Raw genomic sequence first — 19,346 nt, forward strand, 5'->3', positions numbered from 1 at the left:
TGCACTCCAGCCGGGGTGATGAGTGAAACTCTGTCTCAAAAACAAAAAAGGAAACCAACTCTGTCACCTCTATAACTGCTCTATTTCTGTGTTTCTTTTGTTAGTTAGCCTCATCCTGTTCTCCTTTCACAGGTCTCTGAGGCATTGGGTCCCTGGTTCCATAGTCACTCCTTCATCAGGGTCCCATTAATAATGCTGAGCTGGGTCTTTGGTCTTAGGTCTGATTGTAGAGAATAATACGACTTTTTAATAAGTTGTATGTATTGTAAACTGAAACAAGGAATACATCAGCGGACTGAAACCCAAAACCCTTACAGGGCATCTGAAAAACACTGGAAATCTTTCCTTATATAACTCAGTGAAGATATTCCCCACGAATCTACTTGTGTATCTGTATTCATTTCTAGAAACACTCATTCATTTAATACTAGCTATAATTTTTTAAAATCTTTTATAAATCAAGTACATCCAATCTAGTTTGTTCTTTGACCTTCATGATCAGAATGAGTTCTGAGGTTTGCCAGCTTTGCCTGGAGGCCTTGACACCATTAGCTGAACAGTGTGCAAAAGCACAAGAAACAGATTCACCACTTTTTCTAGCAACACGGCACTTTCTTAAGGTAAGATGTCTGTGCGGTAGGTCAGAAAATCATCTATTTTTAGAAGTATGGTTGGTGCACATAATTCTGCATTCAAATGAGGAAATGCTTCCATTCTTTTGGGGACGGGAAACTGTGACTTCCTGTTCACTGTTTTTTCTGGAGATAACTCTTCATGGACACATTCTCATCCACTATTTCTTGTGTTCTTGAAAATTGATGTGGTAATATTTGAGGGAATTTGGTATTTTTGATTGTTCAGATACCACAGCAAGTAGCAATATCTGTAAGCTGTGCTTGTTTGTTTTTTTAAAACATTAAGAAAACTTTCAGATTGATTTAATAACTAGAATAACAACCAACCCTCTCTCTCTTTTTTTTTTTTTTTTTTTTTGGACTGGGGAGGGACTGGAGGATATATGATCATCCTATGTTTTTATTAAGAAGTCTTATGTAATTTCAGCTGGTTTTTGATATGCTGGTTTTGCAAAAGCACAACACAGAGATGACCACTGCGGCTGGCGAAGCTTTCTACACGTTGGTGTGTTTGCACCAGGTACTGGACATGCCTCTCTTCCGGGGACTCTTCTCATGCTGTTTTGCAAAAGATTGTTGAGATAGATGGTGGGTCATTAATTCTCGCTTTCTTATAGGATCTGTGACTCAGTGCAGTTTCGTTTCAACGAGGCAGTATTTCTTATTAGCTTTCACGTCAGTTTGGGTTTATCTGACAGCTGTTTGTCAGTTCAAAGCATTTAGGTTTTCATCTCCACCATTAGGAACCATCCTTTGCAATGCTCACTGCCCCAAGCCTGTCCTTAAACAACTGTGCTAGGAATGAGGAAGACATAATGGGTGTGTGAGGAGCTCACGGTTTTGTAAGGGAGACAAAGTGGCGGACAGGGAAGAGTCTGCCTTCAGACAGTGTGGAAGACAGTACGTTATTGCATATTGTGTTATAAAAAACAGTCTACTATTTCATTTTGTTGGTCTTCTAAAGACTCTGAAGCATCACTGATAATGGGGTTAATATAAAAGTTAGGCCAGCTTACGTCTCTCCCCAATTCTGATAGAATAGGTGCCTGTGAAGTTTATGAGAAGGACCATATTGAATAGTTTACTGCCTCAGTTTCCCATCTGCCTCTCCCATGAGTGCGCGTGCGTGCGCACACACACACACACACACACACACACACACCCCTCCCTCCCTCCCAGCATGGCCAAGTTATTGACTAGAGAAACTTGGCATTTTATTTCCATCTTTAAGAAAGGGTTTAGAAAAGGTCTTCCGTGCTGCTTAGAGACCTCCTTTCTCCAGACTCCTCGTAACGTCTGTGTCCCCGTTTGAAGGTGCTCTGGGACTTCATTTCTCGCTCTGTGCCGCAGGCTGCCACTTCCTGCAGGTGTTAGCTGTGCTCACATCTGTGCTCTTTTTCTGCCGTCTGACTGACTTGTTGCTCACTCGCAAGGCAGACTTCTTGCTAGTCTTGCATAGATCTAAACCATGACATTCTGATTCTCTCCCTCCCCTCCCCTCCCCTCCCCTCCCCTTCCTTCCCCTCCCCTCCCCTCCCCTCCCCTCCCCTCCCCTTCCTTCCCCTCCCCTCCCCTCCCCTCCCCTTCCTTCCCCTCCCCTCCCCTCCCATCCCCTCCCCTCCCCTCCCCTCCCCTTCCTTCCCCTCCCCTCCCCTCCCCTTCCTTCCCCTCCCCTCCCCTTCCCCTCCCCCTCCCCTCTCCCCTCCCCTCCCCTCCCCTCCCCCCTTCCTCCCCCCTCCCTTTCTTCCTCCCCTCCTATCCCCTTCCCGTCTTCCCTTTCCTTCTTTCTCTTTCCTCCCTCCCTCCCTTCTCTCTTTTCTCTTTCCTTCCTTCCTTCCTTCCTTCCCTTTCTTTCTTGTCCTTTTCCCTTCTTTTCTCTCTCTCCCTTCCACCCTCTCTTCCTCCCTCCTTTCCTTCCTTCTTTTTTTCCTTCCTTCTCTATTTCTCTCTCTCTCTTTTTTCTTTTAACATATTTACACAGTGTAGAAAAGAGCAGGTTTTAGGAATGGCGAGTATGATACCTGCTGCCTGGCCTCAGAGGCTCTACTATCTTGCCTTTTTTTTTTTTTTTTTTTTTTTTTTGAGACAAGGTCTCACTTTGTCACCGAGGCTGGAGTATAGTGGTGCAATTGCTGTTCCTTTCAGCCTTGGCCTCTTGGCTTCAAGCGATCCTCCCATCTCCCCGAGTAGCTGGGACTCCAGGCATGCACCACCACACCTGCTTGTTTTTTGTAGAGATGGAGTTTCACCATGTTGCCCAGGCTTGTATCGAACTCTTGAACTCAAGCGATCCACCCGCCTCAGCCTCCCGAAGTGCCTAGGATTACAGGTGTGAGCCACCAAGCCTGGCCACTTCTACCATGTCTTATGAGTAGGGAAACACTAGGAGATTATTCTTGGTCCCCTGCGAACAGGACTGTCCCTTGGAAAGGGCAGTTAGGGGAGCCACCATGGCTCCGTGGTTTGGGGGTTGGGATGCTGCACCTTACCCGTCTTTTCCAAATGTAATTAACATTTGGTTTCACCATTTTGGTCTATCATGGTATCCCAAGAAGCCAATGAAAAACAACAGCAGGCCAAACGCAGTGGCTCATGCCTGTAATTTTTGCACTTTGGGAGGCCAAAGCAGGTGGATCGCTTGATGCCAGGAGCTTGAGACCAGCCTGTTCAACATTGCAAAACCTTGTCTCTACTAAAAACACAAAAATTAGCCAGGCATGGTGGCACATGCCTGTAGTCCCAAACTCTTGGGAGGCTGAGATGCGAGGATCACTTCAGCCAAGGAAGTGGAGGTTGCAGTGAGACAGGGTCTCACTCTGTTGCCCAGGCTGGAGTGCAGTGGAGCAGTCATGGCTCAGTGCAGCCTCAGCCTCCTGGACTCAAGTGATATTTCACCTCAGCCTCCCAGGTAGCTGGGACTATAGGTGTGCACCACCGCAACTGCCTAATTTTTCAATTTTTTGTAGAGATGGGGTCTCACTGTGTTGCCCAAGCTGATCTCAAATTACTGAGCTTAAGTAGTCTTCCCTCCTCAGCCTCCCAAAGTGCTGCCATTAAAGGCCTGAGCTACTGTGCTGGCCAGGCCAGCTTTTTTCAGGAGCGCTTACCTTTGACCTAGTTGAATTTCCCTCAAGCCCATATCTTCTTTCACTTTCCTTTAAGGGTGTTAAAAATAGAAAACTCGGCCGGGCACGGTGGCTCACGCCTGTAATCCCAGCAATTTGGGAGGCTGAGGCGGGCGGATCATGAAGTCAAGAGATTGAGACCATTCTGGCCAACGTGGTGAAACCCCATCGCTACTAAAAATACAAAAAACTAGCCGAGTGTGGTGGCACACGCCTGTGGTCCCAGCTACTTGGGAGGCTGAGGCGGAAGAATCACTTGAACCCAGGAGGCGGAGGTTGCAGTGAGCCAAGATTGTGCCACTGCACTCCAGCCTGGTGACAGAGCAAGACTCTGTCTCAAAAAAAAAAAAAAGAAAACTCTCCATATTCCTATATTGACTAAAGCCCCTTTCCTGCCCTTTCTCTAAGGGCTGCTGAGTACAGTGCTGGCTTGGAGCTTTCAAAGTGCTCTGCTCTGCCTGGAGAAGACCCTGGAATATATTTCTCTGCCCCCTCCTCCCAAAGGGCTGCTGCCTGTTCTTTGTGCACATTGCTGTCCTCAGAACTGTGTGAACAAGATGTCTCTATTAACCTCTGGGGAACTATTGCAGACTTAGATTATGTGTAATACACAAAATAAATAGGAATAATGTGCTTTGAAGAGGCAGCATAACGAAGTTGATTATCACATGGGTCTTGGGGCCAAATTGCCTGGATTCTTGCTTGATCTGGGCCGTATCACTTCACCTCACTGAGTGTGGAAACCTTCACCTCTGGAATGAGAATAGAAACAGTACCTGTCTTGAAGCATTGCCATAAATGAGAGATGAATTTTTTTTTTCTTTTTTCTTTGTTTTTTTATTTTTTTTCTTTTTTTAAATGATAGATGAATCAACTCGTGGAAAGGTTTTGAAACAGTAGTGCTTAAATGCTGAATTACCCTAAATGTTAACTGTTAAAATGTGCCCCTGCCTTTTAGAGCCCCACAATCCAGTAACTGACATCATCTACTTGTATGATATTCTTGGAGGATATATTCTTATGTATTCTTTATCTCTTCAATAGGCTGAATATTCTGAACTGGTCGAAACATTACTGTCAAGTCAGCAAGACCCAGTTATTTACCAGAGATTAGCAGATGCCTTCAACAAGCTCACTGCAAGCAGCACTCCTCCAACGCTGGATCGGAAGCAGAAGATGGCCTTCTTAAAGAGTTTAGAAGAATTTATGGCAAATGTTGGTGGTCTCCTTTGTGTAAAATAAACAACAGAACTTTATGCTTAATTTAGATCCTTTCTGCAAAGTGCACTGAATTGCTAAAAGTTGACTTGAGTCTTGTCCTGTTCCTCAGTTCATTTGGCCATTTTGGATTTTGGAGAGCCGGAAACTTTGATATGTATGTATGTATGTATGTAATGCAGTGAAACAGGAGAGGCCAACTTGGAATCAGCTTTTGCTGTTAAGTGCTAGCCACAATCTGTCATACATATGTCTTTTAGATTTTGAATGGTGATTTAAAATTTTCAAAATGAAATTCCATATATGTGCAAACAGATATGGGCACCATGAAATACATATGCAGTGCCTTTTTTCCTTTTAACATAGGTGGCTAGCCAAAGTTTAGAATTTTTGTCATTAAATATTCAATGGATATATGCTAGGCAGTGTTTCTGAAAATCTCCATAGAGCGCCTGCATCACTTGAGGAGCTGGTAAAAAGGTAGCTTCTTAGGCCCTTCTTAGGCCCTTCTGAACTGTAGACCTTCAGAGTCAGAAGGTCTGGTTGTTGGGCCCAGGAGTCTTCATGTTAAGAAGCTTCTCCCTTCCATCACCCCAAAAGTTTGAAATCAATTGAAAACTCTTAAGAGGTTTTGTGCTTTCTAGCTTTTCCTCCCTTTGATGATTAGGTTTGTAATTCAGCAGGAAGGGAAAACATCACCAGGGGTTTGTTGGCTTTTTCTTAGCTTGCTTTCTTGCTTGTCTGCTTGCTTTCTTGCCTTTCTTGCTTTTTCTCTCTCTCTGTGTCTCTCTCTTTCTTTTCTTTCTCTCTCTCTTACATCAACCCAGTGTTGCAGGTTTTGTGTAATACAAGTCACTAGTCATACTCTGATGCCTGAACTTGAGGAATATATACATGTATATTTTTGTTCCATAAAAATAACCTTAGGAACTGTAGCCATTTCATTGCCTTAATTTTAAGAGGAAAATACAAAAAACCGCGTTTTAGTAAGAAACCACGTCTTGATGCTTCAGAGTTGGTTTAGGGTGTTAGCTGCTATGAACCTGTGCCCCTTCCGATCGTGTATTTATGTAGGTTTATCAGTGAAATGAAAGGCTTGTTCCCGTCTAGTCTAACTTTTTGAGTGTGTTTCTATCCAGCCACATAGCCCATATCTACTCTAAATGGCTTGCTTAAGCAATAATTATTTTAAAGGATGTGAATTACTGATTCACACAGACTATTGCACGTTGGGGCATTAGGGGCAATAATTCTTCTCCAGTCATGGGAGCCACGTGAATTTAATTTTAGAGATTAAAAATTCACTTGAGATCCTCTACTTTGATCTTTTAATCAGGATTTTTATACAGCTGCCATGCTCCCCTAATTCAGTGTGCCAGCTTAAATTATGGAAATAAAAGCTAATTTATAAACAGCGGCATATGAAACTCCACCTACTGCAATACTTTCACAGCACAGTGACAGGTAGAGGACTCTGGCACAGGTGCACTCATGAAAATCGGCTTCTACCACGTTCCTGACACCTATCTGCTCAACCATGCTGCAGATACAGTTTTTATACCTGATTGCACATAGCATATATGTCATTACATGTGATGCTGTGCAAAACTGTGTAATTCTGTGCTATTAACAGTTAACAAAACTGGAGCATCTAAATTACATCCAACCTGTGCATGTGATGTTAGGTAGATGTGAATGCAGGGCCTTGGGCCATAACTTTTTGAGGAACATGTCTCTCAATCTGATCACTATTGAGTCACAATTAAGGGGAAGCAAAAACATCTTGAAAGACTGCTGGGAAGGAAGTTAATGCCAGTCTTCATGAAGTACACATTTCTGTCTTTTAAAAAATACTTTGAATGATGCATTTATTTTTAGGTGTTTTTTTTTTTTGTTTTTTTTTTTTTCCCTTAAAAAACTTGAAGTGATATGCAGCAGTAATCTATTTGTTTTGCATTGTTCTTAGTGTTTTGTGTTTCCCAGCTCCCTCAAGCTTTCTCAGCTGTTGTGAATTATATGTATCTGTGTGTGTGGTGAGTACAGTCTCCTTACCAAAGGGCACTGAAACACACAATTGACTGGACAGGTCCACACGCCATGAGAAAACTATAATCAAGTCATTAAAAATAAAGATGAGTGGCAAGGGAATGCCTTGGTAAGTAAAAAGGCATCCGTATTTAATAGCTTTTATTCAGATGGCAACGTATATGCAAAATTCCGGATCCTATTACAAAACTAAAAATAGAAAATTTCATCTCCATATTCCTGAGGCGTAATTTCATCAGACCAGTTTTAGTTAAAAAAAGACCTTCTTCAGATTGGACCAAATAACACTTAACGAGATCACCAGAATGTTGAATGTTGGCACACTGGGGTGGGGAGAAGCCACTACCATTTTTTAGGTGATGGGGATGCCACTGAGTGGCAATGGCTAGACCTTTCCAGGGTGGTTGTGTGCGCGTTTGCCTGATCGGATGTCTGTTCACGTTGTCTCTTCTATTTTGTCCAGTTTTGTCTTTAGCTATGTTTATTGACTTCTCTCATCTTGTTTCGTTTTAATGCTCTTGGCCTAGTGGGTTTCAAGAACACTGGCTTAATTCTAATCAGTTGATTTTTTTTTTTCTATTAAAACTGACTGTTAAGTTGTTAAAACATTTTTGAAAACAAAAACATTATTTGTGCCCTCTTTTACATATGTTAAAGGGACACTGTCAAGTATTTCATTTTTAAATTTTTGTTTTATAAGATTTCTGTTGTTGACGTAGTGTCCTTTAACCTCCAGTTTCCCAGACATTCTTTGTCTATTTCTTACTTTCCTTGACCCATTTGTTCTCCAAGGCACAATCCCTATAAAGACTTTGGACGTCCACAGTCTGATAATGTAGTAGCACCTGTAACTGTGTTTTTGTTCTGTTAAAAAGATTGATTTGCTTTTATGGTCCTTGGGCTGGATGGGTGGCTGCCTCCGAAGCAAAACTACTTGACAGTATTTGACAGCGTCCTTTCCAACACTGTCGTTTGGGTCGTTCCGGCTGGCCGTCGCTGTTGGAAGACAGCTGCGCCGAGTTTTTGTCTGGTGTCAAGTGTGACAATTAATGTAAACAAACTGCAGGTTTTTTTCAAACTAATTTTAAGAATTTAGTCTTATTTCATTGTAAACTGTGTAATTATATTACATTACATTGTTAGATGAGATGGTTACTACTACTTTTCCACAATTTCCATTTCAAAAGCAAGTGTCTATATAATTTCCCCCCAGTCAGCATTATTTAACCCTCCCCTTAACTGTCTTTGAACTTTCTCTTTTACCAAAAATGTCAGGTCTTTATAGTTGTAAATCACCATGTTTCCCATTTCTGTTACTACTTCTATGAACCCCTCAAGTATTGAAGGGAACTCTAGCTATAAGCTTCAAGGATTACAAGTTTGAGTCTCCTAGTAATCAGCATCATTCTGAACCCTGAAATGATATTTTTTTCTGTTAGAATTTTTATCTGTTTGCCATCTCTGTTGTTAGAGATGGTTGTCAATAGACCGTACTAAGTTAGCTGTCTTTGATGAGGAATTATTGTCACTGGTTCCTGAATAAAATATTAAAGTCAGAAGGAACCTTAGTACTTCTTAGGGTTTTGTTTTGTTTTGTTTTGTTTTGTTTTTAAACCAGAGAATAAGGAACTAATTTGGATATGAAGTTTAACATTATAATTTTCTCTAAGTTTTCCCACAAAACAACATAGTTGATTTGAGGATATAATGTTTTAAATTATTTTTAAATGTAAGTGGATATTCTCTGACTTGGTAACTATATTCTGAAAACACTGCATTTAATAATTTTTAAAAATTGATTTTCTAAAATTAAACTGTCCAAATTAGGCATATTGCTCAGCTCAAATTGATTTGAAGTGCCGTGGGTCCAGTTGAACTTTAAGCATATTTTCATTTCGATCTAAAAAATGTGAAGCAGGCCTGATTGATTATAATGAAAACCCATGACACAGTTAGCCAAATAATATGTTTGGTTCAAATAAAACTAGAAGTTTAATATTGGGCATTCATTCTTATGAAAGAGGATGGATGAAGAAATCAGTTTCCTGCTGTAGTGCTCTGTGGGTAAGTCTTAGTGAAGACCGGAACGCTGAAGTCAGCTGTGGGGATTCCCTCCTAGGAATTAGGAGGTTCAGTTTGCCCATCACCCGCTTGAGACTCACATCTTTACCCTCCTCTCTCACTGTGGTTTGCTCTTCACCTATTCCCAGGCCCTCCCAGCAGTTGGAGAGGTGTTTTGTGTTTTGTTTTGTTTTGTTTTGTTTTATTTTCCCCCAGTCTGCATTCTTAGGCCTCTTCTTAGCTATTAGGAACTGTCAGATACCTACTAGTAGCTAATTTTCCTAGCCTGAAATTACTGCATCTGCACTATGTACCTACTGGGGATCTGACCTCAAGTGTTTTCTGAGCCCAGGCTTCCGGGTGTGGTGTCTTTTACCACATAAAATTATTTCAAATTGCAAATGTTGGTATTGTGATTTGATTCTCTGTACAAAGAAAGAAGTTCTATGCAGTGAGTTTGTGGTTTAATGGTCACAAAAATGTTAGCACTGCTACCACTCAGCACGTGTACAATTTTTTAAATTTATAAATATTAAAGTTTTAAACTTACACTAAGACTTCAGTTTTTTTTAAAGACCCAGGGATGAGTGTACTGTTTAAATATTTACCTCTATTAACATAACTAATGAAGGTATAAAGTTGCATTTAGTTTTTCAGAAGATGCTACAATATGATTTTAGGAAATAAGGCTATGTATTGAGCCAGTTACAGGCTGAGTATCAAGTTGATAAAATTTTATTTGTATTTTTAAAGTTCATAAATGGGAGTTAAAAATGTGTCTTTTCACTAAATATTTTTATTACATTTTTGTTTTGACCATGTGTGATTTGTTCATGGGTATTTAGCTAGACTCTTTTATGACACTCATTGAAATGGTGCTAGTTTGTTTACCATTCTAGGACAATTGACACTGGGGACGTTACATAGTTCTAAAATAATTTTAAATTCAAAAAAAAAATGAAGACATCTGTACAGATAAAAATCAAGATTTTCACTACCTTCTGGGCGAACTCCTGGCACTCACAGAACATCTAGTATTAAAAATAAGAAAATTTTATCTATATTTTATAATATTTATATCAGCCCACAGTCTTACAAACAGTTCCACAGTTATTAGTTAAATCTTTAGATTTGGCACATATTTAGTAAATACTTTTAGCAGTTTGAGTCATTGTTTTTGGCCTTTTGGGGAAGTGGAGAATTAACCATCTTAATGTGTACTAGACAGACCCACCCTTTGTCCAGTGTTAAATCTTGTAAACATATGAAGTGAAAAGTTAATTTTTAAAGAAAATACATTTTTTAAATGTTCATTTTTAACCTGAATTTGCTTTGAATATTCTTTGATTTGTAATGTTGTTTTTTAGGTTATATTGAGATTTATTCCACTCCAAAGGTGGATAAAGAAAAGTTATTTCAGAAAATCAATTAGAGTGTAGTTTGAATTTTTGTTTTTCTTTCATTTCCAGGTGTGGGGCCATACACACAGGCTAATCATTTGTCATTTGAGAGCCACAGATGATTTCAAAGGTCCCAAATATATAAAAATCTATAACTTAAAAAAAGACATCTTTAATGGTGCTCTCCAAAAATACAGTCGGTTTATATTGAGTGGCTTATAAGTGACTCCTTTGACATGCCGATTAGATTATGGAACAGTTTTGTTTGTTAAACATAGGATCCCAGATTGGGTCTTGTGCATTCTATGTAATCTCAAATGGCAGTTTAGTTTGACTTTCTTTTAAAACTAAGTGGAAATGGCATATTTGGTGAAATTAATCAAAGAATCTTCTGCTGGGAAATTCTACACAGCACCTCTGGCAGCATTCTGTCTCAGTTCTGGCACGTAATTCAACCTCCTACACAGTGTCCTTGTAAATTATTCTTAATATTTAGCATGAGAGTGAACTGAGATAAGTCATTGAGGTTACCCAGAACAAACTGAAACAAATAGGATATGGTAAACATTTCTATTCCCATAGTAGTGAGCAGTTTTCTTCTGTTTTGATAATGTTCACCTCTGCCTACTTTACTGTCTTAGACTTCAAATACTCCTTTAAGTAAGCCCAAGATGTGTTGAGTACTGGAACTTCTTATTTGCACACCTGTTTATAACTGCACTGCCCTGGAAGTTATGATTATTTCTGAGGACTGACCTGGTAAAGCTACTTGAACTGTTAGAGTGCAAGGCAGAGGCAGATGTAGATTCAATTCTTACTAAGTTACTTAGGGCTTACATTAATTTCCACAGGTCTGTTGTCCATATCATGAGCTCATGAGTGTTCTTCCCAAAGAAAAACATTTAAAACAGTGATAAAATGTAGTAGGCCGGGCGCGGTGGCTCAAGCCTGTAATCCCAGCACTTTGGGAGGCCGAGGCGAGTGGATCACGAGGTAAAGAGATCGAGAGCATCCTGGTCAACATGGTGAAACCCCGTCTCTACTAAAAATACAAAAAATTAGCTGGGCATGGTGGCTCGTGCCTGTAATCCCAGCTACTCAGGAGGCTGAGGCAGGAGAATTGCCTGAACCCAGGAGGCGGAGGTTGCGGTGAGCCGAGATCGCGCCATTGCACTCCAGCCTGGGTAACAAGGGCGAAACTCCGTCTCAAAAAAAAAAAAAAAAAAAAAAAAAAATATAGTAGTAGATGCTCAATGAATTTCATTGTATTTAAAGATTATTTCTGAAAACACATTTCATTAGATAAATGTATCCTAACACTAAGTCAGATACCTAATGGTGAATTGCTTTTAAATACGTAGTGTAATATCTTCCTACTGATAACAGCGTGATAACACTAACCACAGCCACTCTAGGGATATTGGGGCAGAGTTCACCCTATTACTTACTATATTTTGTTTTAAATGAGAAAAATGGATCTATTTATGTCCACTATCTTAGTCTGTTCTATTTAAATCAACCATCTTAGTCTGTGCTGTTAGAGTACCTGAGATTGAAGAACAGAAACTTACTTCTCACATTTCTGGAGGCCGCCCTTCACCTTCCATCATGTGGAAGAGGCAAGAAAGCTGTCACCAGATGCTGGCAGGAAGCAATCAACTCCCTCCTTCAAGCCCGTTCGTAATGGGACCTATTTTCATTCATAAGGGAGGAATTCTCTTGGCCTAATCACCTCTTAAAGGCCCCACCTCTTCATACTGGCCCATTGGTAACACTTGAATTTTGCAAGGGGCTATTCAAACTACAACGATTTTATTTTCTGCCGAATATACACCTGTTTTTCTACAACAATGAAAAAATCCTAACACTGATTCCCAAAGTGAGTTTCATGCCTTAGTAGTTTTAAAAAAATAATTGCTGTTAAATAAGTTTTGAGAAATAAAACAGGTTTCTTTAGTGCATTAAGTTGAAGGCTTTAATACATGAATGCCTATCGTGAAACTCGGAAGAATCTAATCAGATTTTCCTTATTTTATTTAATACAGTCTTTTCTCAAATTACCTTATAGGACTAGAAATCTAAAGAATATCCTTTGCAACATGCTTAGGATAATTTGAGTAACTGTGATAAAGCACTCAATCAATGGAAGAAAAACAAACACCTAAATCTGTTTTTGTAATTACAGGTAATTTGTTTGTTGTTAAGAAGAACTGAGTCTAGTGTGGTTTGTTTTTGTTATTTTGAAACGGGAGACGCCCTCTGTCACCCAGGCTGGAGTGCAGTGGCGTGATCGGGACTCACTACAACCTCCACCTGCTGGGTGTGAGCGATTCTCCTGCCTCAGCCTCCCAAGTAACTGGGAATACAGGCGTGCGCCACCACACCCGGCTAATTTTTGTAACTTAGTAGAGATGCAGTTTCGCCATGTTGGCCAGGCTGGTCTCAAACCCCTGACCTCAGGTGGTCCACTCGCCTCAGCCTCCCAAAGTGCTGGGATTACTGGTGTGAGCCCTGCACCTGGCCCTGAGTCTAGTTTCCTTTCTGTTTTGCACCATTTCTGAAGAGAAGCAATATGAACAAAAATCATTGGTGAATACAAAAGGAAAATTGCTGAATTGAAATTGATCTGAAAGGATCCTTCATGTCCAATTTAATGACAAAAATTTCCCTTTAATGAGAATGAGTATTCCTTTAATATTTTACATGTTCATGATTTGCAAAAACCATTAAATTACAATGCATAGTTTCCACCAGGAAAACATTTACTGTATTACTGTCATGCTGTCTGAGCAATCAGCTCTGGTGAAGGTTAAAAAAAAAAAAACAAAAAAAAAAACTCTAACATCTGTGGTCACTTTAATAGTAAAAATAGGAAATAGTAAAATACATGAAGATAGCATGTCTTACATGCAATTAAAGCAATGGAAGCTTTGAAAACTTAAAATGATCTGGTTCAGACTCAATTTGATTGAATGTAAACCTCTCTTAAAGTAATTATAAGCTAAGGCAGTTTTATTGAACACCACCTCCGTAAAAAATGCCCTTATAAAAGTTGGTTATTGTTTCTTGGTTTGTGTTAATTTCTTTTAGTTTGTTTTATATATTTTCTTCCTGATCCTTTTCCAGGATACACTTCATCTTGAAATATTTGGTTAATAGACTTGTCATCAATTCAAAACAATCAAAGTCAAAATGTAGCATAGGTTATTATAAACTGGAAACAGTTCTTAAAATAGAAATTATAGTACACCCAACATTGTAAGCCTGCTGTTTAATGAACTACTTACTGACTGGCATCGTTTGCCAGCTGATCATTTCGTTTATATCCTTACCTTATATCAGAAAGGATTTTCAAATTGCTCAGCAGAATATAACTTGGCAAGATCACGGAAGTGGTAAAGAAAATGGAGGAAAGGGAGGTAGGAGCATAATATAGATTGATTTCTTGGGGAATTGAAAACAAATACTTTGTATCACTTACAATTTGATAACTGCCAAAACCTAAGAAAACCTTGTAATAAGGCCAGGCGCGGTGGCTCACGCCTGTAATCCCAGCACTTTGGGAGGCCGAGGCGGGTGGATCACGAGGTTAAGAGATCGAGACCATCCTGGTCAACATGGTGAAACCCCGTCTCTACTAAAAATATAATAAAACTAGCTGGGCATGGTGGCGCGTGCCTGTAATCCCAGCTACTCAGGAGGCTGAGGCAGGAGAATTGCCTGAACCCAGGAGGCGGAGGTTGCGGTGAGCCGAGATCGCGCCATTGCACTCCAGCCTGGGGAACAAGAATGAAAGTACGTCTCAAAAAAAAAAAAAAAAAAGAAAAGAAAGAAAGAAAACCTTGTAATATAATCAGTGCCTGTGTGTGCCAGATAATTAAGGTATTGTTTACAAAAATCCTATATACTTAACAGTGGTAGACGTCTATCTATCTATCTATATCTATATCTATATCTATATCTATATAGATCAATGCATTCAACACCGAGGACTCTGAAAGATTAGCGAGTTTTAAAGATTCCCCTTACGCCGTGCCAACCCTATAAATTTTACCAAAGCCTCAATTTGATGTCAACATTTAAAGTCAACGTTTTGATTTGATTAAAAGACAGAAAACAATAGATCAATGAAGCCTTGACTTTAAAAACCGACACGATTCAGTGCAAAACAGTAGGTTTAACTGTAGGATCTTAAATTTATTTTATTTTTTGATAGAGTGTAGTGGAGTTTAGTGGCGCGATCTCGGCTCACTGCATCCTCCGCCTCCCGGATTCTCCTTCCTCACCCGCCCCCCGCCCCCCAACCCAAGTAGTTGGGGTTCCAGCGCCACTACCCTCGGCTAATTTTTGTATTTTCAGTACAGACGGGGTTTCACCATGTTGGCCAGGCCGGTCTCGAACTTCCTGACCTTAGGTGATCTCCCCTTCTCGACCTCCCAAAGTGCTGGGATTACAGGTGTGAGCCACCGCGACCGGCCAGGACCTTAAATTTTTATTGCCACCGTTCTTGGAGGTAACGGATGAGACACGTGAGGGAACGACTCCGGGCTGGACACAGCCCCCAAGGTCGTCAGCGCGGGACTGAGACGCGGCCAGCAAACTGCCCGGCGTAGCCACGCGCCTAGGCGAGTGCGCCTGCGCCTGCGTCGGCGCCTGCGCGAGCGCGACTCCGGCCCGCCCCTCCCGCGGCTCGCGGCTGGTCGGGGTGACTGCGCACGCGCGGCTGGTGAGTGGCGGGTTCGGGCGCGGACTTCGGGGGTTTTGGACTCGGTTGGGTTCCTTTTGCCTGTCGGTTTCTCACCTTTTCCAGCACTGCAGTGGTGGAAAGCTTTGACTGGCGGTGGCTGGCGGCTGCCTGAGGGAGGGAGCTGGCGCCGGCCGGACAGGGGACCCGGGTTGCTGATTGGCCGCGGCCGGGCCTCGTGTCCCGGTCGCCGGCACTGGCCGCGTCCTGGGCCGCGCACGTTGGCGCCGAGGGGAAAATCAGCCCCCAGGCTATGGCGGCGCGTGGAGGCCCCCCTCCCGAGCAGACGCTGGACTGGGCCTCTGTCCTCTCCATCTTTGCCCTCAGACGTTCGCTGACGGAGCTCGCGAAGTGCCCGGCCGGGCTCTGCTGTCCGCCCCTGGAGGGCGGCTGTCCGCAGCGCCGGGCGCTGGGGCTTCTGAGGCGGGTCCCCTGCCGGGTGCCGGGGCTTGGGAGGTGGAAGAGACCAGGACGCGGGCGGCTTTCGCGGGAAAAGGGCAGTCGCTTCCGAGGTGCGGGAGACATGCGGGGACGTCCGTGGGCCTCTACCCGGAGGGAGCCGCGTGTCGGGCGGGAAGGTCTTCCCCGCGGGGGTCGTGATGGGGGGTGCGTGGCAACGTCGCGCTGCACGCCTACGGCCGGCATTTGACTGTCAGCATTACCTCCTTTTAAAAGTTAATTTTAAAACAACAGAAATAAATCGAATTTTGAAAAGCAAGAGAGAACTGTTTGAGGCAGGGGGACTGAAAGATGCAAAGAGAATGAAAAACGTTGGCCCTTTTCTAGACGTAAATTGGATTAAGGGTAGAATCCTAGAGCAATCTACAACAAGGATGAGAATATCGAGGCTTCCCCGTTCCTGGAGGGAGCTTTGCTCTCCTGCGGTTTCCTGAAGTCTGGGGTAGCTCCTAGGTTCATGCTCTTTCTGCGAGATCACACTGTCTTTTTTTTTTTTTTTTTTTTTTTTTTGAGACGGAGTTTCGCTCTCGTTACCCAGGCTGGAGTGCAATGGCGCGATCTCCGCTCACCGCAACCTCCGCCTCCTGGGTTCAGGCAATTCTCCTGCCTCAGCCTCCTGAGTAGCTGGGATGACAGGCACGCGCCACCATGCCCAGCTAATTTTTTTGTATTTTTAGTAGAGACGGGGTTTCACCCATGTTGACCAGGATGGTCTCGATCTCTTGACCTCGTGATCCACCCGCCTCGGCCTCCCAAAGTGCTGGGATTACAGGCTTGAGCCACCGCGCCCGGCCTAGATCACACTCTCTTTTTTTTTTTTTTTTTTTTTTTTGAGACAGAGTTTCGCTCTTGTTACCCAGGCTGCAGGCTGGAGTGCAATGGCGCGATCTCGGCTCACCGCAACCTCCGCCTCCTGGGTTCAGGCAATTCTCCTGCCTCAGCCTCCCGAGTAGCTGGGATTACAGGCACGTGCCACCATGCTCAGCTAATTTTTTGTATTTTTAGTAGAGACGGGGTTTCACTATGTTGACCGGGATGGTCTCGATCTCTCGACCTCGTGATCCACCCGCCTCGGCCTCCCAAAGTGCTGGGATTACAGGCTTGAGCCACCGCGCCCGGCCCCTAGATCACACTCTCTTAACCTAGTTTCACACGAGAATGATTATGGAAGTCACAGTATGGTGGTTTTGCCCTCTGTAAATCTGATAACATGGAAATTGAATAATTGTATACAAAAAGAGAATCACAGCCCATCAGAAGCTGGCTAATCCCCGCTTAATGCTGCAAGCCAACGTGTCCGCCCCTTTTCTCGCGCTGTTCCATCCTCTGAAATCCTCACTCTTCATCCTTACCTTTTCCTCAGGCCGAGTTGAAGCTCCACCTGCTCTTTCACGCCTCTCCACTCGCCCTCTACTCTGATAATGAGAGTGGTGCTAGGCCTCCACCTTACCGCTGGTGTTTGCCATGTGTCTGCCTAACCTGGAGTTTCTCAGCCGCAGCTTGTAGGGCAGGATACTTCTTTTACGTGGAGCGCTGTCCTGTGAATTTTAAGTTCAGCAGCCTCTATGCCAGTAGCAACCTCCTTTCCATTTACAGCAACCAAAACTGTCTCCAGGCATTGCCAGATGTCAAAAGGGCTCCTGGTTCTGTGAGGACTGCTGATCTAGAGTGTGAGCTACATAAGGTCCAGGATCAGTTTAATAATAATATAGGGCCGGGCGCGGTGGCTCAAGCCTGTAATCCCAGTACTTTGGGAGGCCAAGGCGGGTGGATCATGAGGTCAGGAGATCGAGACCATCCTGGTCAACAAGGTGAAACCCCGTCTCTACTAAAAATACAAAAAATTAGCTGGGCATAGTGGTGCATGCCTGTAATCCCAGCTACTCAGGAGGCTGAGGCAGGAGAATTGCCTGAACCCAGGAGGCGGAGGTTGCGGTGAGCCGAGATCGCGCCATTGCACTCCAGCCTGGGTGACAAGAGCGAAAACTCCGTCTCAAAAAAAAAAAAAAAAAAAATATATATATATATATATATATATATATAAAATTACAATATAATCCATAGGTAAAAATTTTTAAAGAAAAAAAATTTCTTTTTAACTGCCACTTGTGGTGCAGGGCTATCCCATAGACAGTATGCCCAGAGTAGCCATAAAAAATTTTAAAAATAATAGTAATATAACAGTACTTCACAGCACTTTTGGATTTGAAAAAATCTTGCAACCCCCCCTTAGAAATTCTAAAAACAATAAAGATACAAATAATAAAAATAGTAACTTAAAACATAGCTAAAAATAAGTTCATTTTGCTTAAGTTTTTTTTTTTTTTGAGATGGACTCTCACTCTTGTGGCTCAGGCTGGAGTGCAATGGTAAGATCTCTCCACCTCCCCAGTTCAAGTGATTCTCCTGCCTCAGCCTCCTGAATAGCTGGGACTACAGGCACCGGCCACCATGCCTGGCTAATTTTTGTATTTTTAGTAGAGACGGGGTTTCACTGTCTTGGCCAGGCTGATCCCAAACTCCTGCCCGCCTTGGCCTCCCAAAGTGCTGGGATTACAGATGTGAGCCACCACTCTCGGCCATTTCATTTAATCTTTAATGTTTATTTTGTTAACAGATTTCATTCACTTCATTAGAAGAAGTGATGCACTTTTGAACTCACTTTTACAATATAGGAAACATTCTATGATTCCTAAAATTGCTGCCTATGCTCTCCATGTGTTCCTCCATTAATCTTATTCATTTAACATTTATTTCATATGTATTGTTTTAGTCTGTCTCTGCCCCTCTAGAATGTAAGCTCCAATAGAATAAGGACTTTGAGACTCATCACCAAAAACAGTGCTTCCTACATGGTAGAAAATGATTATCAAAGGAATTGATTTGATAAACTTTAAATTTTTATTGTGGTATCAAATTCTTACATAGGTTGGAACTTAATCACCTTTTACAGCTATGAAGGTAGACAATTTTAGGCCTGGTACGGTAGCTCATGCCTGTAATCCCAGCACTTTGGGAGGCCGAGGCAGGCAGATCACAAGGTCAGGAGGTCAAGACCATTCTGACTAACACGGTGAAACCCCATCTCTACTAAAAATACAAAAAATTGGCCAGGCGTGGTGGCTCATGCCTGTAATCCCAGTACTTTGGGAGGCCAAGGCAGGCAGATAATGAGGGCAGGAGATGGAGACCATCCTGGGCAACATGGTGAAACTCGAAAATACAAAAATCAGCTGGGTGTGGTGGTGCGAGCCTGTAATCCCAGCTACTCGGGAGGGTGAGGCAGGAGAATCGCTTGAACCAGGAAGTCAGAGGTTGCGGTGAGCCAATCGTGCCATTGCACTCCAGCCTGGTGACAGAGTGCACACACCTGTAGTCCCAGCTACCTGGGAGGCTGAGGCAGGATAATCGCTTGAACCTGGGAGGCAGAGGTTGCAGTGAGCCAAGATCATGCCACTGCACTCCAGCTTGGGCAACAGTAAGACTCAGTCTCACCAAAAAAAAAAAAAAAAAAAAAAGACAATTTTATTAAATTGCTCTTTGGAATTCCTTGTTTGAAGTCAACTGGTTCTTTGCTGGTTTTCATGTTTTATTTCTAAGCGATTAGCTAACAAATTACAGGCTGTTTCTTAAAAACAATTCTTCAGAGATGCAGCTA

General features: G+C 42.5%; 2 protein-coding genes across 5 annotated transcripts in view; both read left to right on the top strand.

Moving 5' to 3' along the window:
* The window catches only part of XPO4 (exportin 4), a 121,053-nt gene extending 111,417 nt beyond the window's left edge, over nt 1-9,636 (top strand). For 3 of the 4 annotated variants that reach the window (XM_003944250.4, XM_074387936.1, XM_074387937.1), the window contains exons 21-23: nt 503-620; nt 1,063-1,155; nt 4,805-9,636. In XM_003944250.4, the coding sequence (XP_003944299.1) occupies nt 503-620; nt 1,063-1,155; nt 4,805-5,002 (409 nt within the window). In that variant the 3' untranslated portion in view covers nt 5,003-9,636. Of the gene's footprint in view, nt 1-502; nt 621-1,062; nt 1,224-4,804 lie in introns of all 4 variants that reach the window. The other variant, XM_074387935.1, reaches the window with a different exon arrangement.
* Nucleotides 9,637-15,155: 5,519 nt separating this feature from the next.
* Nucleotides 15,156-19,346, top strand: part of EEF1AKMT1 (EEF1A lysine methyltransferase 1) — a 52,993-nt gene continuing 48,802 nt past the window's right edge. Inside the window, exon 1 of the mRNA XM_003944251.4 lies at nt 15,156-15,211. The gene's annotated coding sequence lies outside the window, so the exon portion shown is untranslated. The remainder of the gene's footprint in view (nt 15,212-19,346) is intronic.

This window comes from Saimiri boliviensis, chromosome 16 (genome assembly GCF_048565385.1).
Source record: "Saimiri boliviensis isolate mSaiBol1 chromosome 16, mSaiBol1.pri, whole genome shotgun sequence".
NCBI classification, from domain to species: domain Eukaryota; kingdom Metazoa; phylum Chordata; class Mammalia; order Primates; family Cebidae; genus Saimiri; species Saimiri boliviensis.